Source organism: Canis lupus, chromosome 6 (genome assembly GCF_011100685.1).
Source record: "Canis lupus familiaris isolate Mischka breed German Shepherd chromosome 6, alternate assembly UU_Cfam_GSD_1.0, whole genome shotgun sequence".
Taxonomy (NCBI): Eukaryota; Metazoa; Chordata; class Mammalia; order Carnivora; family Canidae; genus Canis; species Canis lupus.
Genome location: NC_049227.1, coordinates 622,611 through 644,292, shown reverse-complemented (window position 1 = coordinate 644,292; position 21,682 = coordinate 622,611). Strand labels below are relative to the sequence as shown.

Genomic DNA, 21,682 nt, shown 5'->3' with positions numbered 1-21,682 from the left:
CCAGGCCCACGGCATAGACAGAAGGTGCTGTTGCTGGGATAAGGAGCCAGGTCTGCATACCAGGTCCCACAAAGCTAAGCTGACAAATGAGAAGACAGGAGCTGGGGAATGTCAGAGGCTACCTGTTCTTCCAGACATTAGTCCCACCTCAGCCATAGTCTAGTCTTGACAGAGAGGGACAGAAGGACATTAAACTACAGTGACTGTGATGGGATCTTTTGTACCTCTGGGTGGTGGCACCTGCTCTGCTCCTAGGGGATGGTCCTCCTCTCCCACGGGCTCCAGTAAGGCAAGGAAGGTACACTGTTCCTAAGGTGTCAGTCCTGGTTGAAAGCTCCGTGCTTTGGAAAAAGACTCCTGTTGGCGTCTAGTCAAATACAGAGGACCATGAACCAACGTGGTTCTTAATCCAGAACTTAATTCACTTCACTTGGGGTTGATTCCACACATCTCAGCACATGCCTATTTTTAATCCTTCCTTTCTTGCAGGAAGGGAACAGTAAGGACCATTTAACCTCCTTTTAGTGGTCATCCATTGACCACTTTTAAATGTGAGTGTAGTTGGTTCAGATATGAAGTTAGAGATTCTAGGGTTTACACGTTTTTGAACTTACGTTCTTTGAAGGTATCAGGTTTTGTGTTACATTAATGTCTAGGAATGATCTATGATTTTTTACTTGACATTTAAAAAAGGTTACACAGAGCAGACACACTTAAATGTTTGACAAGTTAGGGGTAAGTGCCATGTCCTAAGTCCCAAGGTTCTATCACAGAGGCATTTGTTAAAGTCACTAAAACATGGCTGAACTGTATTTTATGTGGATTCATCATCCTTGGAGATGTTAGTTACTTTTTTAGGAGACAGAGTAGCAAAAAAAAAAAAAAAAAAAAAGGAAAAAAAAAAGAGAGTAGCGTTTTTAGGCCTATACTTAGGCCATGCTTAATACAGTTTTATATAAAACATTTCACGTTTTCTGGGCTAGTTTATAAAAGAAAAAAAGCAAAAGCTGTGGGCAAGAGCTGACAGCACCTTTGGTGTGCTTATACAACTCTGAGCACTAACTTCTTTTTCACTAATTCTTGACAACCACACACATCATAAGCCCACGCAAATTCCATGAACTAGAATCTCTAAGAATGCTGCATGTGTTCTCCATAAACTGCATTTCAGGGAAAAACAATCAATTTCAGTGCATCTGTAAAAATGGAATTAATGTGTCAGCTTCAAGGAAAGTTTATGGGAAGACTGGATTCTTTTTTTTTGGAAGACTGGATTCTTTTCAGCTCCTTGTTTGAACTATAAGAAGGATGGCAGCACAGCTTCCACAGGTAACGTCTACATTTATTTTATACCAAAAAAGTTATGTGCAACAAATAAACATTCTTACATATTTACATTTGTTTTTACCAGTTAGCAAAACTGTGTCCTAAATCTCTGATAAAGAATAATTCTATCTATATTAAAGGGGGAAGTCTGCCCAGTGAACTCCACTTTAAAGAATGTTTACTCTGGAGCTTAAAGCACTAGTAATAAATATTTTTTGATGGAACATACTATACAGATCATACACCTAATACTTAGGCCATGCTTAATACAGTTTTATATAAAACATTTCACGTTTTCTGGGCTAGTTTATAAAAAAAAAAAAAGAAAGAAATTAACCGAGTAGCCTGGATTCCCACCCCTGCCCCTTTTGTTTGATTGAAGGGTGGTTCTCACAGATCAGGAATCGGAAGTGCTGCTGAATAGAGATGTTCCACCAATGCTTGTGTGTTGGGGGAAAATACCAGGACAAAGGTTGCATGTTAGGTATTCCTTTAAAATAGGTTTCCAAAAATGACAGTGGATTTCTTGTTGGCATTTGTCTAACACGAATTTTCGAGACAAGATTTGCCAGCTTTCGCTCATGTCTGTGCTGGTTCCAATCTGTTACGAAGTAGTTGCTGAAGATAGCTTTGCATGTTTGCTGATAATCTTATGAATGAAGTACAAGCAAACTAAAGCCAACAAATAGTTTTAATTTCTCTGGAGTCTTGGTCCTATAGCCTACTGAGTAGGGTCCAAAGATCTCTTGCACCAAATGACAGATCTTTGTATGAACATAGTCAATGTTTTTCAACATCTTTAAAAGTAACGGATTTAATGAGAGGCGACGGACATCAAGTAGAAGTAATTTCCTGGCACGCAGCTAGTTAAACCTGAGTTATTTCACCAGTTTACCTTCGCAGAAAGCACCTAGCTGCAACAAAAAACTGAATTCTCTAAACCACCTAGTTTCCCTAGAATTTGTCATCTAATGACAGCTTCTCCAATTTCTTCAAATGATAGGACTACCAAGTAAATAAGGGGCTTCATTTGTTACAAGAAGAGTAGAATTACTGCAAAACCCAAAGATCTGACTCCTTCTCCCCGCTAATTTGTTCTTCAATGTTGGTGGCTAGCAATGTTGCAGTGTTTTAAATATGGAATCTAAAAGTCATAACAATCTGAACAATCTTACAGCATGGTCTCCTTCTTGAGGTGGAAGAGAGGATGTAGAGGGGAGCCTAAATTCTTCCACCAGGGTCCTGCTGCTTACCGAGATACAGGCGTTAAAATGCTGTTATTTCAGGCAGCACACTTTCATTGCTCAGTGAGGAAAAAAAAAACCCATTAATTCTACTGGGGTTACAGGAACATGGCAAATATTTTGTACAACTGAAACAGTGGTGTTTTCCCCAAGGCTTATTAGGAAAGCAAAGGAAAACCTTGAAGGGTCTGGCAGGACATTTTTATGTTTGACCATGTAAGAGTTGAAGACATTCGCAAGAACACAGCATCAAGACAAGCTTTAACTATACTTTGCTGATTGATACAAAATAGGATGAAAAACCATTTTAAATTGGGACACAAGGAACTTATTTAGCACAACCAGTGTTATATATACCACAGAAGTCTTCACGGTTAACCATTTCCACTCTAGCTTAGAAGAAAGAACCAGGAAGCTGCTGGGTAGAACTGAAAGCACTGCCACAAGATGACCTCAGTGCACAAGCCCTGCAACAGCAGGATTTGTTTCTCCATGAACACCAGACATCCAGTCCAGTGCTTTCTGGAGTTCTCTAACTACAGCAACAACAACAATACATACATCATAAGACAGGCATCGAAATATTCACATTCATGGGAAAACAGAAGCCTTGAAATCCGAATTCAGCTTTTACAAAACTGGTTAAAACCGGGTGAAAGTTCATTACAATTCTGATTTTCTACCTGCCTTGGGCCAGAAAAATACATTGCTTCAATTAGGACAGTTAGTTGGAAACTGCTGAACAGTTGCTGACTTTACTCATTAGGGTTTACAGAGCAGAGCCTGTCCCCTCCCTTCAAAAAAAGGCGGCTTGTTAAAGTACGTGAAGGTTACCAGTCTATTTTTAACATAATGATTAATTGGAAGCAAAAACATTGCTACTACTTTTCAATCTAAGGAATAAAATGATCATACAGAACCTTTCTAGAGAATAATGCAAGTTTTCTACGTCATGGTAAGAGGAAGGAAGGACACTTCTGCCCAAGTTCAACACACAAAATATTTGGTTTGAGATTTAAGACAGAAGGCACTTTTAACATTCTGATATAAGGTGTTAACCAGAGAAACATATTGTCACAATTTCATTTGGGTTTATTCACATCACCTTTAAAACCGAGGCATTTGCGTAGTTACCAGGAAGAGCAGTGACACCACTTGTGTACTTCGCCTTCAGCTATTTCTACCTGCACTACTCCCGACGGAACAAACAGAGCAGCATGTCAGCCCTAAAATTTACAACTGTAATATTGACTCTAAAACAATTAAACTAGACATCCAATTAGTGCAGAATGAAACAGGAGGAAATACTACGGAGGTACCCAAGAGCAATCCTACTCCGGAGCAACTGGGCTTATACTGGTTATTTCAAGGTCAATACTGTCTGGTCAACTGGCACCAATGTTAAGGAAAGAGATCTGCATGAAAATTCAGCTACTGTAAGAAACTATCTAAAAATGCCATATTAATATTTCCAGCTTTTCTCCAAAGAAATCTACCCCATTTCCCCAACTTTAGTGTCCTGAAGGCCTTGGATGTGAAGGTCTGCTCACATGACTTACTTTTAAGGTCCTAACTGATCCAGTTTTCTGACTTGAACGTTCAAATTTAGTTTCTTCCCTTTGGAGGAAGGAGACGAACGGGAACCGACTACCCTATTTTTGCCGTCAGTGCCGGACCCACAGTGGTCAGTACTTTTCTCAAGATGCTCTGTATGGACTTAACTATTGTCCCTCTTTCTTCAGTCAACGTCGGGCTGCCAATTCTTCACTGCTACACTTCGGCTAAGCTGTCCAGTAAGTTCTGCAGGATGGATCCAATGTTTCTTTTATTTACAAACGTTACATAGATGGATTCTAGTGGAATCTACATGTTTCAATCCATCAGCTAAAAACATATTACATATTGTAAACATGGCAATATTTAATACAGTATCTATTCTAAAATATTTTCATGTCATGATCACATTTGTTATACCTGAAATTGAATTTATACACATTGGAGAATTACTAGCAATGGTTGCTCACTTGACAATCATGGGCAGGGGGCTAGGGCTACGTTTCATTATCTCAGAAACATCTTCAAAGTAAAGTTAAAGCTTGTCTTTGATTGGCTCGGCAGCTCCTTTTTTTTTTTTTTTTGTATCCATATTGAAAATGAAAGATTGACACAGAAAATAGCTAGGGCCCCTTCTAATTTACAGGATTTTAAAAAATCAGTTTAAGATTCTTGGGGAAAGTGTCTGTTGTGAAGAATCAAAACAAAACAAAACAAAACAAAAAAACTGCTGCAAAATAAACTTAATGGCAAAGGGGACTTCCGACTGTCCAGAGTTCATCCGTTTGTTAGTCCTGCTTGGGCTGCAGCTGCCGTTTCCAGGCCTCGTTCAAGTAAACTAGTCGTTTATAGTTGATGATAAGAAGAATGAAGTTCAGCACGTATGTGATGACGCATATGATGCAAAACTCCTTCAGCACAAAGTACAGAATGTAGGCCAGATACAAGGAGCCTACCACGGACACGATGGAGGATGTCATGAGGATTAAAGCTGCAACTGCACTTGCTGTCATGCCTGCAAGAGAAAGAGACACCCAACTCAGTCAGGCCCTGACCCCGGAGAGAAAGTCTCTGTGTTAAAAGCTAGCACTCTGTGATTTGCCGCAGCATGGGAATATGACTTTACTGGAAAATGCGATGAGTTTTGAGAACACAAGCTACTGGTCTGTTTTGTTAAGGTTATGCAGGTTGATTTTGCATGTAGAATACTCCCTTTACAGCTGCAGTGTCTCTGATGTTTCAGTATTCTAGGTGAAATACTACTTATACCATAAACCAGCCTTCATTAAGTCATGCAAAGAAAACATGCAGTCTTCTAATCACATCATGCATGAGGCTCATCTGTAAAATCGACAGTCTCGTCACTCCCAATGGATAAAGGAACATGAGGACCACAACCTTCTCTCCCAGGCAGGACACACTTCCTCCAACCTTTTCACTGCAGGCTCCCCATCTGTGGGAAGTAAAACTTGCCTTCTCATGTTTAGGTCAAATTTTTAAAAAATCCATACTGGGAGATGATTGTACCAATACGCTGCTGAAGTTGTAATAACCATTTCAGAAAGGGCTCACCCTGGAAGGTAACAGAAACCACGTTTGGCCAGTTGGCCACGTGTAGGTCAAACCAGATCAAGAAAAAGGCACTTCTGTGGGCTAACCCAGGGCTCTCTTGATGCTATCTGATATCTTCACATGTATTATTTTGTAATTTTCTGAAGCCAACAGTCGTGAGAACATGTGCATTTATTTTCAAGGACAGAGGAGATAGCAGAGCATATTCAACTACCCTCCCTCCCAACAACTAATGGACAAGGAGAACAGAAACAGGAAAAACTAATCGGTGGTAGGAGATCTGAAGTGGTTAATTAAGGAGCTGAAATCCCCACTGCCTGTTGATGAGAAGCTGCCTGTGGGCTAGTCTAGCCACAAAGGCCAGACCAAGGCCGGACCTGCCCACAAGACCAGTCATTCTAGCCTTACCTTCCGTAAGGCTCTTCAAGGCACTTCAAGATATTGCTGGATTACTTATGCCAGGGACTGGTGAATCTGATTGTCCACCTGCTTTTGTAAACAAAGACTGAGTGGAACCCAGCCACGCTCACTCGTTTATGTAACATCTGTGGCAGAGCTAAGTAGCTACAAGAGCCAGCAAAACCTAAACGTTTTTCTGTCTGGCCTTTTACTAAATATCTAAGACTTCAAAAATTAATGCAGTCACATTTTCCTGAGAGAGTTAGTTTCCAAATGATATGAACAAGTGCCACTCTTTTCCTTAACTTGAGATAATACTCATTTTTACTTCCCAATACTGGTGTGTGCATAGATTAACAGAGCTAATAGGAGGGGCACCTGGCTGGCTCAGCCAGTAGAGCCTGTGACTCTTGATCTCAGGTTTTTTTTTTTTTTTTTTAATTTTATTTATTTATTCACGGAGACACACACACAGACAGAGCGGGGGGGGGGGGGGGGGGGGGGGGGGGGAAGGGAAGCAGGTTCCACGCAGGAAGCCCGATGTGGGACTCGATCCTGGGTCTCCAAGATCATGCCCTGGGCTAAAGGCGGCGCTAAACCGCTAAGCCACCGGGGCTGCTGCCCTGATCTCAGGGTTTTGAGTTTAAGTCCCACACTGGGCATGGAGCTTACTTTAAAAATAAACAAGTAAAAGAGCTAATAGGTATAAAACACTTTGAATGCTCTGTAAATACTGGCTTTTAGTTCAATACTATTGTACCCAACCTGTCCTGATGTAATGTAGATGGTGGTTTGGGACACAATTCCCAGGAGAATTTACAAGGTCCTGTAACTCTAAATAAATGATGGTTCAATCAAGCAGTGGACCATTTTGCAGCTGTGAAGAAGAATGAGTCTTCATTCTTAATGGGCTGCTATGGAAATATCACCACTATGAATGAGTCAAGCAAAAAATAAAGAGTATGAAGAACAGTATGTATAGCATCCCCCTTTTCTATTTTAAAAAGGTGGAAAATTAAGCTATGTTTGTATTTTCTTGTACATGCCTAAAGCAACGACAGCAACAACACACAGCCACCAGTTGGGGACAAAAGGCAGTAGGAAGTGGGCAGAGGGGGCAAAGGCTGGGGACAGACCCTTTGCTGGAGAGCATTTTATATGTTTTTTACTTTTGAACTTGTCAAAGTATTACCTATGGAAAAATTAATTGAAAATGCTGTATCTCAAACAACTTGGAAGGGCGTGAAGATAATGTGCTCTGGAAAACTGTTAAATGACTTCACATGTGCCTTCTGACATTAAAAATGCTTCATGTAGGGATACCTGGGTGGCTCAGTGGTTGAGCATCTGCCTTTGGCTCAGGGTGTGATCCTGGGGTCCGGGGATTGAGTCCTGCATCAGGCTCCCTGCAGGGAGCCTGCTTCTTCCTCTGCCTGTGTCTCTGCCTCTCTGTGTGTCTCTCATGAATAAATAAAATCTTTTTTAAAAAAATGCTTCATGTGCACACACAAAATGTGAACAGAAAAGATACACATGATACATGCCATTTAAAAAAATATGTATAAGGAAATTCACAAATTAAATATTATAAATGAAATTTGATCCAACTCTATCTCCAAAAATTAACATAGTCAGAAGCGTTTCTTAGGGCAGTCCCGGTGGTGCAGCAGTTTAGCGCCGCCTGCAGCCTGGGGTGTGATCCTAGAGACCCGGGATGGAGTCCCACATCGGGCTTCCTGTATGGAGCCTGCTTCTCCCTCTGCCTGTGTCTCTGCCCCCCTCTCTCTGTCTCTATGAATAAATAAAATCTTTAAAAAAAAAATGAGAAGCGTTTCTTAGGCTATTTTAATTTCAGCTTATACACTATACTCTTTAGAAATCCAAACAGAAAAAAATAAATCGAATAAAAAATTAAAGTCTCACCCCAGGCCCCCAACCACCAGACCTTTTCCTACACATTTATATGCATACATATAAACATATACTTCTTTTATACCTATTATACTACAATTTGTTTTTTTCACCAAACTATAATCTTGATCTTTCTAGAATATTCATGTAAGACCTGCTTTTTCCTTTAATAGCTACATAGTATTATCCAGTATGGATGTAACCTAATTTATTCAACCATTACTTTTGCAAAGCTATTTCCATTTTTTTGCTATACTCCTATGAATATCCTTGTGCATATTTTTGTATTTCTACAGGATATGGAACTGGGCAAAGCTGATAGGAGTATTTAGAAAAATTCAGATTCACAATTTGCCTGATAACAAATCAATTTCAGTTAGGCAGATGAGCACAGAAAAGACAGCAGGTGATGGGGTAAAACAGTAACAATGGAAACCAAAGGGCAAAAATGGTGGATTTAACTCTCAAAGTGCAATCAAAATTCACCAAACTAACATAAAAGAGTATAAAGAATGGCTAAAATGTTTGTCACAAATATGAGAGTGGACTATTATCAGGATCCCAATAACAAAAGTGACAATGCAAGGAAATTAAAATGATGGGGATTTGTAACCATTAGAGATTTCACAGAAAACACTTTTTAAAAATGTCCACTCTCTGTCTCTCATGAATAAATAAATAAAATCTTAAATGAAAATAAAATTAAAAAAAAGAGGGATGAAGTTTTGGGGAAGCCAGACAATTGAGAGATAAGCAGTTTGGTAATACATACGTATTAAAGTCCATCAGAAAAAATCTGTGTTTTGACTCATTTGTCCAGTGTTTGGAAATTTATTTTGCAGAACTAATTCAAAGGGGGAGGTGTGTGTCAGGAGGACTTTAAACAAAGTTGATCCCCACAGTGTTACTTAGGACACAAAAATCTTGAAACCTTGATATCAACAATAAAACACTGAAGAGAGGAAACAACATAAAAATTCACAAAAAGTTAAGTGAAAAAAGCAACAGATGATGGACACAGTGGGTGTGTAAAGGTGGTGGAATTATGCACACTGCTTCCTGTTAATGTTCTCTCAAGGGCATACTATTTTTAAGTAATCTGCACAGTATATAAACTAACAAGGAAAAAGTTTCTGGGGAAGGCTGTTTGGAATAATAAGCTCTGTGAATAGGGCTGGTTTTTTTTGGACACTCTGGGATGCTGCTGTACCTGATTAAAACCAACAGATACCAAAGTTAGCATCAGCATCATCAGAATCTCAGTGAACCAAATTTTCACCACAGAACAATGTGCTACAAACTAGTGGTTCTATCATTAAGTTACTTTTATTTAATATAAAGACATTTCAGGGGAAAGATACAAAGTACTGAAGGGAATATAACAAAACAAACTTATTTTTGTATTGCTGTATAAATACTTACCAAGTAATAACTGTAGTATATAAAATATAAGTCCAAAGACACTGTTTGGCTGGTTTAATACACCATCCTTTCCAAAAATGGAACCCAAAAGACCAAATCCTCGACCCCATCTGTAAAATAAGGAAAACCAATGACCCCATTTTAAGTCTTCCTATTTTTAAAAATGTAAAATTGCCTGAGAATGCCATGGTAATACCCCCATCTGAATCTCTAAGTTGCCTATTTCTATAGGTTCTTTTATCCAAAAGGTAGGCTCAAGGTACCCTTTTTTTGATGGTGTTAGTGATTGCAGAGGAGGGGCTCCCTGGGTGTAAGCCAGTCCCTTAGCAGCAGCAGCAGCACTGACATTCTGGCCTAAAGAATTCTTGGCCATCGGGGGCTGCTCAGTGCACTACAGGGGGTTAGCAGTGTCCCTGGGCTCCACTCCCTAGTGGCAGGTGTACTCCCCTGCCAGCTGGGACAACCAGAAATGTTTTCAGCGAATGCCAAATGTCCCAAGGGGGAAAATCTCACCCAGTTGAAAGCCACTGACTTTAAGCTGCCTTATTTCTTCACTCAAAATATGTGGACTGAGGGGCACCTGGGTGACTCTTGGTTTCATCAGGTCAGGACCTCATGGGTCATGATCGAGCCCCAGGTCAGGCTCGGTGCACAGTGCAGTCTGCTTGGGATTATCTGCCTCTCCCTTTGCCCCTCTCCCTGTGCACGCATTCTCTCTCACAAATAAATAAAATCACAAAAAATGTGGACTGAAATGTTGTTTCCCGACAAATTTCACTAGGATATGCAATACGAAACACATTTTGGGAACATATCTTTAAACCTACAACAGTATCAGAAACTACAGGTCCTTCCTGGAATCACAACTCAAGGGTAAAAAAAACGGATACACAATTTGCTGCATCAGTTTTTATTTGCAGTTTAACTTCAGATTCTACACATAACGTTTTCAGAATCTTATTTTCCTATTAAAAAATAGATTATTTTGGATTTAATAAAATTTGACTCCAATATCAAACTAACATTTACTTTGGATGAAAACCTTTGAGGATAACTTTAACTCTGACTGAGCATGCTTTTCAAAAATAAAAAAGAAAACACCAGTCATGGTTTTTAAGTCCATAGTGAAGCACTCAGTAAAACCTAAATATTCGTTTGGAAAACAAACTACCTGAAAACAAGAGTAAATAAGTGATTCTTTGTCACAGTTTAATTAGTAATGTTCAAGAAAGAGTGAACCTTTTCATAATGATATTGGGAGGGAAGAGAAGTGAGAGCCCCGAAGATTTTCACCATATAGAGTAACACACTTTGAGGAACACAAAGTAATCATATTTGTGTATTCTTTTACACGTCAAATACTTATTGTGCGTGCTCTAGGTGCAGAGGTTGAGTCAAATGCTGGAACACAGGAGAGAACAAGTCAGAAAAGGTGGTGCCCTGGGTGGAGCTCTTACTCCATTTAGGGAGAAGTAGTGACCATGTAACAAATGACAAAGTTATCTTCAGAAATGGATGACACTATTAACAGATATGCAGGGAAAGGGAGGGGGGAGCTATTCTAGACCAGAGCTTCTGAAAACTTAAAAGTGCACACAATCATCTATGGGCTCATTAAAATCCAGGTTTTCCGGGGATCCCTAAGTGGTTCAGCAGTTTAGCGCCTGCCTTTGGCCCAGGGCGCGATCCTGGAGTCCCGGGATCGAGTCCCGTGTCGGGCTCCCTGCACGGAGCCTGCTTCTCCCTCCTCCTGTGTCTCTGCCTCTCTCTATGTCTATCATGAATAAATAAATTAAAAAAAAAATAAAATCTAGGTTTTCCTTTAGCAGGTCTGTGGTAGGACCTAAGACTGCATTTCCAAACAAATCAAAATGCCCCCAGCTCATGCTTCCCGTCTGAGGAGCACACTCTAAGTGCTGCTCTTGGAGGAGAAGGGTTAGAATGGCTCCTCTAGGTAGGTGGTCAGAAATGGCCTTTTTAAGGAGCTACATTTTGAATTAAATCCGGAATGATGAGAAGCAGCCAGTCTCTTGAGGACTGGCAAGTACAGAGGCCTTTGAGGCAGGAATGAGCCATGAGTGTGGAAGAAGGCCATCGAGGCTGACACACTGAGGAGGGAAGAATGACAAGAGAATGAAGCACCTGATCATTTTCAGCTTTTATGGACTTTTGTAGGCCGTGATAGTTTGAATTTTATCCTAATTGCAATGGGGAAACATTCAGTGGCTTTTAAATAGGAGAGTAATATAAGCTTATTTATGACCATTCTTGACTATTGGGTAAAAAACAAAAGAGTAGACAGGAAGAAACTAGATGCAATCAAACTGCTTAGCCCTACTCATCGGAAGTAGGAATTCAAGTGTAAATCGCCACCTTTGGCCACAGAAATAATTGGGCATACTGCCAAAATTATCATGGGTAAACAGAATTTTTATATATTCCAAGCATTGTTCTGTGTCTAATTATTCACACAGGATCATGTTGATATTCTCCTTGAAAACAATGCAGAAATCCACAGAATGTATCATTTTATCAAAGTAATACATGCATAAAGGTTTAAAAATCAAGTAACACTGAAAGTCTTACAAAATAGGCATCCCATATTCCAGCCCTCTCCACATACAATTTTGACCCCAGAGGCAAGCATTATGATATCTTTTAACCTTTTTTCCCTATTTAATTCCACATTTAAAAAAAAAAGATTTTATTTATTTATTCATGAGAGACACACAGAGAGAGGCAGAGACACAGGAGGGAGAAGCAGGCTCCATGCAGGGAGCCTGACGTGGGACTCGATCCTGGGACTCCAGGATCACGCCCTGGGCTGAAGGCAGGCACCAAACCACTGAGCCACCCAGGGATCCCCTTAATTCCACATTTTAAAATAATATGCTTACATGGCTATTTCTTGATTTCTGAATTCTTTTTTTTTTAATAATTTAAATTCAATTTAGTTAACATATAGCATCTTATTAGTTTCAGGGGTGATTTCTGAATTTTAAGTATCTTATGACTTTCTAATATGGTAGAGCAGAATGCTGCTTTAAAAAAAAAACATTGTGGGGAGCTTTAAATGTATATACACAAAATTAACAGAACAGAGTAATAACCTCATATACCTATCACCCAGCTTCGAAATTGCACCTTTCTTGTTTCATTTCCACCTCTATCCACTCACCACTCAATGATTATTTTCAAAGCAAAATTTACATACATTTAAGGCACAAATCTTAACTTTTCTGGAACATCTGACTAATCCTGGATACATCTGAGTAGTTGGCATACTAATTCTGGAATACTTACCCAAGAGTGTGAAAGAAGACTCTAAGTGCCTTTCATAAACAATGGAACAAACACACACTCCAACACCATATAGAGTGCCTCCATATCTCCAGTTAAATTCTTAGTTCCCTCTCATCAATTTATACTCTTCTTCACCATAAGCATCAAGTACCTGGCTAGCCAGGCTTATGGGAATTCAACCACAATACCCAACTTAGATCTCTGGTCTCCTGGATTGCAGTGCTACACTACTTCCCTTGTATCATATTTAGAGTTATAAAATAGTTACTATTTTAGCATTTTCAACCAAACAGATCACTTAATTCCTTGATGAATATAATTAAATAATGTTTAGTAAACTTTGATAAACTTATTGTTAAAAGTGTTAGCAAGTCAATTCACAAGCAAAGTAGACTGGCATTACATACAATTATTCTCCTTGGAAAGGTGAATAAGAACAGACATTCATAAATGACACTATCCTTTAAAACTAAAGGTGGTGTAATTTAAAAATCTTTTAGTCAATGTTCAAGTTGAACATTTGAAAATATTATGGTTTCCCCTTACTTCTAAAAGCTATACAGAACTATATGAAATATATTTTATATGCTAACTTTATTTCTGGCTTTATCTTAGTTACTAACCATTTTCTTCTTGTCCCGTCTATATTAATAATTCTATTATATTACTTATTCCAGAGTTTCCCCAAGTAATTTATAGAAGGACTGGGATATTAACCAACTGAGCAAAAGGAAATGTTTTTTTTTTAAATGATGATTTGCTGGTCATTTTTTTTCATTAAGTTTTTAAAAAATTCCAATATAGTTAACATATAGAACACTATTAGTTTCAGACATACAATATAGTGATTCAACAATTCTACACATTACTTAATGATCATCATAAGTGTACTCTAATTCTCATCACCTATTTCACACATCCTCTCCATTGACCCTCTGGTAACCATCAGTTTGTTCTCTATAAGAGTCTGTTTCTTGGTTTATCTTTCTCTCTTCCCCCCCTTTGCTCATTTGCTTTGTTTCTTAAATTCCACATGGGTAAAATCATGTCTTTCTCTGACTTATTTTGCTCAGACTATAACTTTGTAGCTCCATCCATGTTGCTAAAAATGGCAGTATTTCATTATTTTTTATACCTAATATTCCAGTGTGTGTGTGTGTGTGTGTGTGTGTGTGTGTGTGTATCACATCTCCTTTATCTATTTGTCTATGGATGGACATTTGGGCTGTATCCATAATTTGACTATTGTAAATAATGCTGCTATAAACACTGGGGTGCCTGGATCCTTTGAATTAGTGTTTTTGTATTGAGTAGATACCCAGTAGTGCGAATGCTGGATTGTAGGGTAGTTCTTTTTTTTTTTTTTTTTTTAAGATGTGTAAAATTTAGAGAGAGAGCGAGAGCACGTGTGCACTCACAGCAGTGGGGGCAGGAACAGAGGAAGAGGGATAAGTAGACCCAATGCTGAATATGGAGTCCAACACAGGGTTCAATCCCATGACACCAAGATCATGACATGAGCCAAAATCAAGAGTTGGATGCTCAACCCACTGAACCACCCAGGTGCACCACAGTAGTTCCGTTTTTAACTTTTTGAGAAACCTCCACACTGTTTTCCAGAGTGGCTGCACCAATTTGCTTTCCCACCAATAGTGCAAGAGGGTTCCTTTCTCCCCACATCCTCACCAAAAGCTGTCTCTTGTTTTTTATTTTAGCCATTTTAACAGTGTAAGGATACTTCATTGTGATTTTGATTTGCACTTCCCTGATGAGTGATGTTGAGCATCTTTTTATGTGCCTGCTGCCCATTTATATGTCTTCTTTGGAGTAATGTCTGTTCATGTCTTCTGCCCAGTTTTTAATTGGATTATTTGTTTCTTGGGTGTTGCATTTTACAAATTCTTTATGTATTTTGGCAACTAATCACTTTTTGGACATGTAATTTGTAAATATCTTCTCTCATTCCGTAGGCTGTCTTTAGTTTTGCTGACTCCTTTGCTGTACAGAATTTTGATGAAGTCCCAATAGTTTATTTTTGCTTTTATTTTCCTTGCCTCAGGAGACAGATCTAGAAAAATGTTCCCATGGCCAATGTCAGAGAAATTACTACCTCTGCTCTCTTCTAGGCAGGTCTCACATTTGGGTTTTTCACCCATTTAATTTTTTATTAATGGTGTTAGAAAGTGATAAAGCTTCATTCTTTTGCAGGTAGCTGTTCAGTTTTCCCAACACCATTTGTTGAAGAAACTTTTTCCCATTTTACATTCTTTCTTCCTTTGTTGAAGACCATGTAATTGTGGGTTTATTTCTGAGTTTTCTATCTGTTCCATTCATATATGTGTCTAATCCAGTACCATACTGTTTTGATTACTATAGCGTTGTAATATAGCTTGAAGTCTGAAATTGTGATAATTCCAGTTTTCTTTTTCAAGATTGAAAAAGGTTCTTTTGTAGTTCCATAGAAATTTCAGGATTTTTTAAAAAGATTTAATTTATTTATTCATGAGAGACACAGAGAGAAGGCAGAGACAGGAAGAGGGAGAAGCAGGCTCCCTTCAGGGAGCCCTGTGTGGGACTCAATCCTAGAACTCCAGGATCAGGCCCTGAGCCAAAGGCAGTCGCTCAACCACTGAGTCACCCAGGTGTCCCTAGGATTTAAAAAAATTTTTAATTTTTAAAAAATTTTTATTTATTTATGATAGTCACACAGAGAGAAAGAGAGAGAGGCAGAGACATAGGCAGAGGGAGAAGCAGGCTCCATGCACCGGGAGCCTGACGTGGGATTTGATCCCGGGTCTCCAGGATCGCGCCCTGGGCCAAAGGCAGGCGCCAAACCGCTGCGCCACCCAGGGATCCCCCGCTGCGCCACCCAGGGATCCCGATTTTTAAAAATTTTTTTTAAAGATTTATTTATTTATGATAGACATAGAGAGAGGGGAGAGAGAGAGAGAGAGAAAGAGAGAGAGAGAGAGAGAGAGAGGCAGAGACACAGGAGGAGAGAGAAGCAGGCTCCATGCCAGGAGCCCGACGTGGGACTCGATCCCGGGACTCCAGGATGGCGCCGGGGGCCAAAGGCAGGCGCTAAACTGCTGAGCCACCCAGGGATCCCCGGATTTTTTTTTAAAGCTTTATTTGTTTACTTTGGGGAGAGAGGGAGAAAGATAGCAAGCAGGGAGTAGGGGCAGAGGGAAAGAGAGAATCCCAAGCAGATTGCCTGTTGCACATGGAGCCAGATCCTGAGATCATGACCTGAGCCAAAACCAAGAGTCAGAGGCTAAACTGAACCACTCAGGCACCCCCAGGATTCCTTATTCTAGTTCTGTGAAAAATGCTTTGGGTATTTTGATAGGATTAAATGTATGGGTTGCTTTAGGTAGTATAGATATTTTATTATTTATTTATTTATAAGATTGCATTTTTATTTTTTTTAAGTGCGCTTTATTTATTCATGAGAGACGGTGGGGGCGGGGAGGCGGGCAGAAACAGGCAGAGGGAGAAGCAGGTTCCACGCAGGGACCCCGACTCGGACCTTGATCCCGAGTCTCCAGGATCACACCCTGGGCTGAAGGCAGCGCCAAACCACTGAGCCACCCGGGCTGCCTAGACTGCATTTTAAAAAGATTTTATTTAATTATTCACGAGAGACACAGAGAAAGGCAGAGACATGGGCAGAGTCAGGGAGTCTGACGTGGGACTCCATTCCCAGGACCCCAGTATTACAACCTGAGTTGAAGGCAAATGCTCAACCACTAAGCCACCCAGGTGCTCCAGTATAGACTTTTTAACAGTATTTGTTCTTCTAATCCATGAGCATGGAATGTCTTTCCATTTCTTTGTGTCCTCTTCAATTTCTTTCATCAGTAGTTTTCAGAGTACAGATCTTTTACATCTTTGGTTAGGTTTATTCCTAGGTATCTTACTATTTTTGGTGCAACTATAAATGGGATTGATTCTTTCTCTTCCTGGTGCTTCATCATTGACACCAATTTCTGTATGTTGATTTTGTATCCTGCAACTTTACTGAATTTGTGTATCGTTTCTAGAAGTTTTTTTGGTGGAGTTTTCAGGTTTTCTATATACAGTATCATGTCATCTGCAAATAGTGAAAGTTTCACTTCTTCCTTGCTCATACGGATGCCTTTTCTTTTTGTCTGATTGCTTTGGCATGACTTCCAGTACTATGTTGAATAAAACTGGTGAGAGTGGACATTCCTGTCTTGTTCCTGACCATAAAGCTCTCATTTTTCCCCACTGAGGATGATATTAGCTGTGGGTTTTTCATAGATGGCCTTCAATATGTTGAGGTATGTTCCCTCAACCTACTTTGTTGAGGGTTTTTATCATGAATGGATGTTGTATGGAAATATTTTCTTAAAGCAACAGACATTTATACATCTGTTCATTTTGTTTCAGTATAGTAACATCAATGAAATGATTATGTAAAAGAGAATCTACTTTTTGATTCTAAAAAAAGGTTCATCTTTGATCCAAATAGTAACTTCTTTGAATATTTTTTATTTGGGGGCATAAACAACCAGCATCTATGTTATGAATGAGAAATTGTTCAAAGGTTTCTAAACACATCTACTTTTGCCAGGAACAACAAATATGAAAATCACTGTTCTCCAACTCTAGTCTCCTAGGTCCCTGAGGATAAACCTAAGACATTTGCCTCTTTCACTCCCTCCCTCCCAAGTGTATAGGGAAGTTTTCAAAAAGGTACATGTGTGACATTTAATAATGCAAAAGACTGAAATGCAGGGGTTAATGTGAGAATCCAACAGTCTTCAATTCCAGTAGACATTAAAGAGATTTGTGGTGACAGAAACAATGCCATTCATTTCTTTTTTCTTGAATCACTGTTTATTAGATGCACTGCCAGCTCAGTTTGCTTTCTGCTGTCATGATTTTATTTTTATTTTTTTATTTATAAATTTATTTTTTATTGGTGTTCAATTTGCCAACATATAGAATAACACCCAGTGCTCATCCCATCAAGTGCCCCCCTCAGTGCCCGTCACCCAGTCACCCCCACCCCCCGCCCACCTCCCCTTCCATCACCCCTAGTTCGTTTACCAGACTTAGGAGTCTCTCATGTTCTGTCTCCCTTTCTGATATTTCCCACTAATTTTTCTCCTTTCCCCTTTATTCCCTTTCACTATTTTTTATATTCCCTAAATGAATGAGACCATATAATGTTTGTCCTTCTCCGATTGACTTATTTCACTCAGCGTAATACCCTCCAGTTCCATCCACGTCGAAGCAAATGGTGGGTATTTGTCGTTTCTAATGGCTGAGTAATATTCCATTGTATACATAAACCACATCTTTTTTATCCATTCATCTTTCGATGGACACAGGCTCCTTCCACAGTTTGGCTATTGTGGACATTGCTGCTAGAAACATCGGGGTGCAGGTGTCCCGGCGTTTCATTGCATCTGTATCTTTGGGGTAAATCCCCAGCAGTGCAATTGCTGGGTCATAGGGCAGATCTATTTTTAACTCTTTGAGGAACCTCCACAGTTTTCCAGAGTGGCTGCACCAGTTCACATTCCCACCAACAGTGCAAGAGGGTTCCCTTTTCACCACATCCTCTCCAACATTTGTGGTTTCCTGCCTTGTTAATTTTCCCCATTCTCACTGGTGTGAGGTGGTATCTCATTGTGGTTTTGATTTGTATTTCCCTGATAATGCCATTCATTTCATTACTGTGTGCATGTGTGTGTGTTTGGGAAAAGTTATTTTTTACAAAAATATTTTAACATGTAATGGGTTTAAAGTATTATTTTTAAATGAATGAATACATTTAAATAATTTAAGTAATTTTTCTGTTTTTAATTTCTAATACAGTAAATACCAAAGATATAACATAAGTAAAAATGACTTGGGGTTCTCAATAATTATTAAAGTATAAAGGAGTACTGGGATCAAATAGTTTGAAAATCATTGCTTCCAACCAATTTACCCCAAAAAATACATTACAGTTCAAATACTGTTCAAATTTTAAAAATTGGGGTGAGGTAAAGTTAGGGGAACCTTGAAAAAATAAATAATGTGCATTATAGTAAATTATATTTTTATTTTTTAATTATATTTTTAAAAGATGTCATGGCCATAACACAAAAAATGGAAAATAATAAATGTTGGTGAGGATATGGATATTGGAATCCTTGTATGTTGCTGGTGGGTAACATGGTGCAGCCACCAATGGAAAACAATGTGGCGGTTCCTCAAAGAGTTAAACAATTACCGTACAAGCCAGCATTTCCACTCCTAGGTATACACTCCGAAGATCTGAAAACAGGTATTCAAGCAAGTACAAGTACTTGTTCATAGCAGCATTAGTCACAATAGCTAAAAGGTGGAGACAACTCGATGTCCATCAACTGATGGATAAACAAAACATCGTGTATTCACGCAGTGGAATATTATTCAGCCATGGAAAGGAATGAAAGCACTGATATGTGCTACAATGTGGATGAACCTCAAAAACATTACGCTAACTGGACTAAGCCAAACACAAAAGGTCACATGTTGTATCAGTCCATTTTCATAAAATGTCAGAAGAGGTAAATCCACAGGGACAGAAAATAGGTTTGTGGTTGCCAGGGGTTAGAGAGGGGGTGGTGAGGAGTGCCTGCTTAATGGGTACGGCATCTCCTTTGTGAGTAATTAAAATGCTTTGAGGGGCCCCTGGGTAGCTTAGTCAGTTAAGCATCCAACTCTTGATTTCAGCTCAGGTTGTGATCTCAGGGTCCTGGGATCAAGCCTTGTGTCTGGATCCACAGCCAGTGGGGAGTCTGCTTCTCTCTTGCTCCCTCTGGCCCTCCTCCCACTCACACTTTGTGCATGCTCTCTTTCTCTCTAAAAAATAAATCTTTTTAAAAAGAAAAAAAGAAAAACTCTCTGGAATTAGAGGTGATGGCTGCACAACACGGCAAGTGTACTAAATGGGCTGAATGTACATTTTTAAATGGTTAATTTTAATAAAATTTCACCTCAGTTAAAAAAAATCTGTGTAGTGGGCTGACAGGTAATTTTTCTTATCTTTTTTTTTAATTTGTATTTTCATTATAAAACTTTTATGTATTATCCTAGTTTTCCACAAAGAACATGTATAACTAAGTTATCAGAAAAAGAATAAATTATTTTAAGAAAATAAATACCACAATTATCAACTGTTTCTTAATGGTAGGAAATAGTTTATTTAATAAGGGTACTTTTTTCTCCTTCTACTTTGTTGCATTTTGTAAATTTTCTTTAATGATCAAATATTACTTTTATAACAGCAGCAAAAAAAGAGCTACTATATTGAGTTCATCAATCACATTTAAATTAATTAATGACAAACCTTAATGTCTTTCCAACTCCACTCTTTCCCCCTCAACCAAATTTAAGATTTACTGTAATCTCCTCACGGAATATCTACCAGGCCCTAATATAACGACTAAAACATTCAGGAATACAAAACTAATAAAGAAAGGAAGTAAATAACAATATGAGGTTTCCTGATATTCTCCTTCCTCTGAGGAAGAATTTGTTGAAATGCTGGCTTACACATACCGTTTATGGATATTCTTGTCACTTATATTTAAGATCACTGGCTCCTTGCTGCTTTTCATTTCCCCTCTCCAGTTCAAGCTTAGTCAAGGAAATATATTTTGCCTATAATTTTCTAATTTTTTAAAGTTTTTTTTTTAAAGATTTTATTTATTTATTCATGAGAGACAGAGAGAAAGAGAGAGCGAGAGAGAGAGAGAGATTGAGAGAGAGAGGCTGAGACACAGGCAGAGGGAGAAGCAGGCTCCATGCAGGGAGCCCAACGTGGGACTCGATCCCGGGTCACCAGGATCATGCCCTGGGCCGAAGGCAGCGCTAAACTGCTGAGCCAGGCAGGCTGCCCAAGTTTTTTTTTTTTAAGATGCACTTATTTGTGAGAGAGGGAGCGTGTGTGCAAGCAAGGGGAAGGGCAGAGGGAGTGGAGACAAGTAGCCTCCCGCTGAGCAGGGAACCCAAAGTGGGGGGGGGCTCAAACCCAGAACCCTGAGCTGAAATCAAAAGTTGGGTGCTTAGCCAACTGAGCCACACAGGTGCCTCAATGCTTTTCTAATTTTAGATTGTATGAGCATTTTGTAATGGCCTACTGGTATAACAAAACTATTCAAACATTTTAAACTGCTTGTGTTCGATGGTTATAAAACTCTGAGAAAAAAAAAAAAACTCTGAGAAGTCCATTTTACTGAAAACAAATAAACAGACCAATCTAAATGAGCTGTAAGAAACAGAAATTAAAATTCAGTTGGTTTCCAAAGGTGGTTGGATGCATAATGAACCGGACATGACAAAAAGTTTGAAATGTTCAAGAAAAATACTAAGGATGTAATTTCTGCAAAGGAAAGGTCTACCCACTGTGGACCCCCAGAGCTAGAAGTGTGGGCTCTGGAGTCAGACAACCTTGGTTCTGTTAATAATAGGCTGTGTGACTTTGGATAAGTCACTTAATCTTGGACTCTATATCCTTTCAGTTGTAAAATGGAGATGATTATAAGTACTCAATTCATAGCACTGCTGTGGGAAATAACTATGTTAGGAATAACTGTGTGGTGGTTTAATGTCAAAATATAAGTAGACATGTATATACAAGACATTCTGTTCTCTAGCATTCTATTTTCAAGGCCCAATGATTTTGATATAGCATGCCTTTATATAAAGCTATTTTTCTTGCACAAACATCGGCATACTTTATTAAAACATTTTAGATTTGATCTTAAACATTTTGTTTTATATTTTATGGATATACTGTAATTAATGGCAGATATTGCTGGTGAACATCAGGCTATTTCTACTTCTCATGATTATACAACATTAAACAAATATATTGTGCAAAGTGTCAGTCTGTATATTAACTTATTTCCATAGGATAGACTAAAAAGAGAGAAATGGCTTAAGTA

General features: G+C 38.9%; 1 protein-coding gene across 1 annotated transcript in view; it reads right to left on the bottom strand.

Annotated features, from left to right (window-relative positions):
- Positions 1–1,321: 1,321 nt before the first annotated feature.
- The window catches only part of VKORC1L1 (vitamin K epoxide reductase complex subunit 1 like 1), a 67,193-nt gene continuing 46,832 nt past the window's right edge, over positions 1,322–21,682 (bottom strand). The window contains exons 2-3 of the mRNA XM_038538988.1: positions 9,429–9,538; positions 1,322–5,139 (exon numbers count right to left, since the gene is read on the bottom strand). Coding sequence (XP_038394916.1) covers positions 4,913–5,139; positions 9,429–9,538 — 337 coding nt within the window. The 3' untranslated portion in view covers positions 1,322–4,912. The remainder of the gene's footprint in view (positions 5,140–9,428; positions 9,539–21,682) is intronic.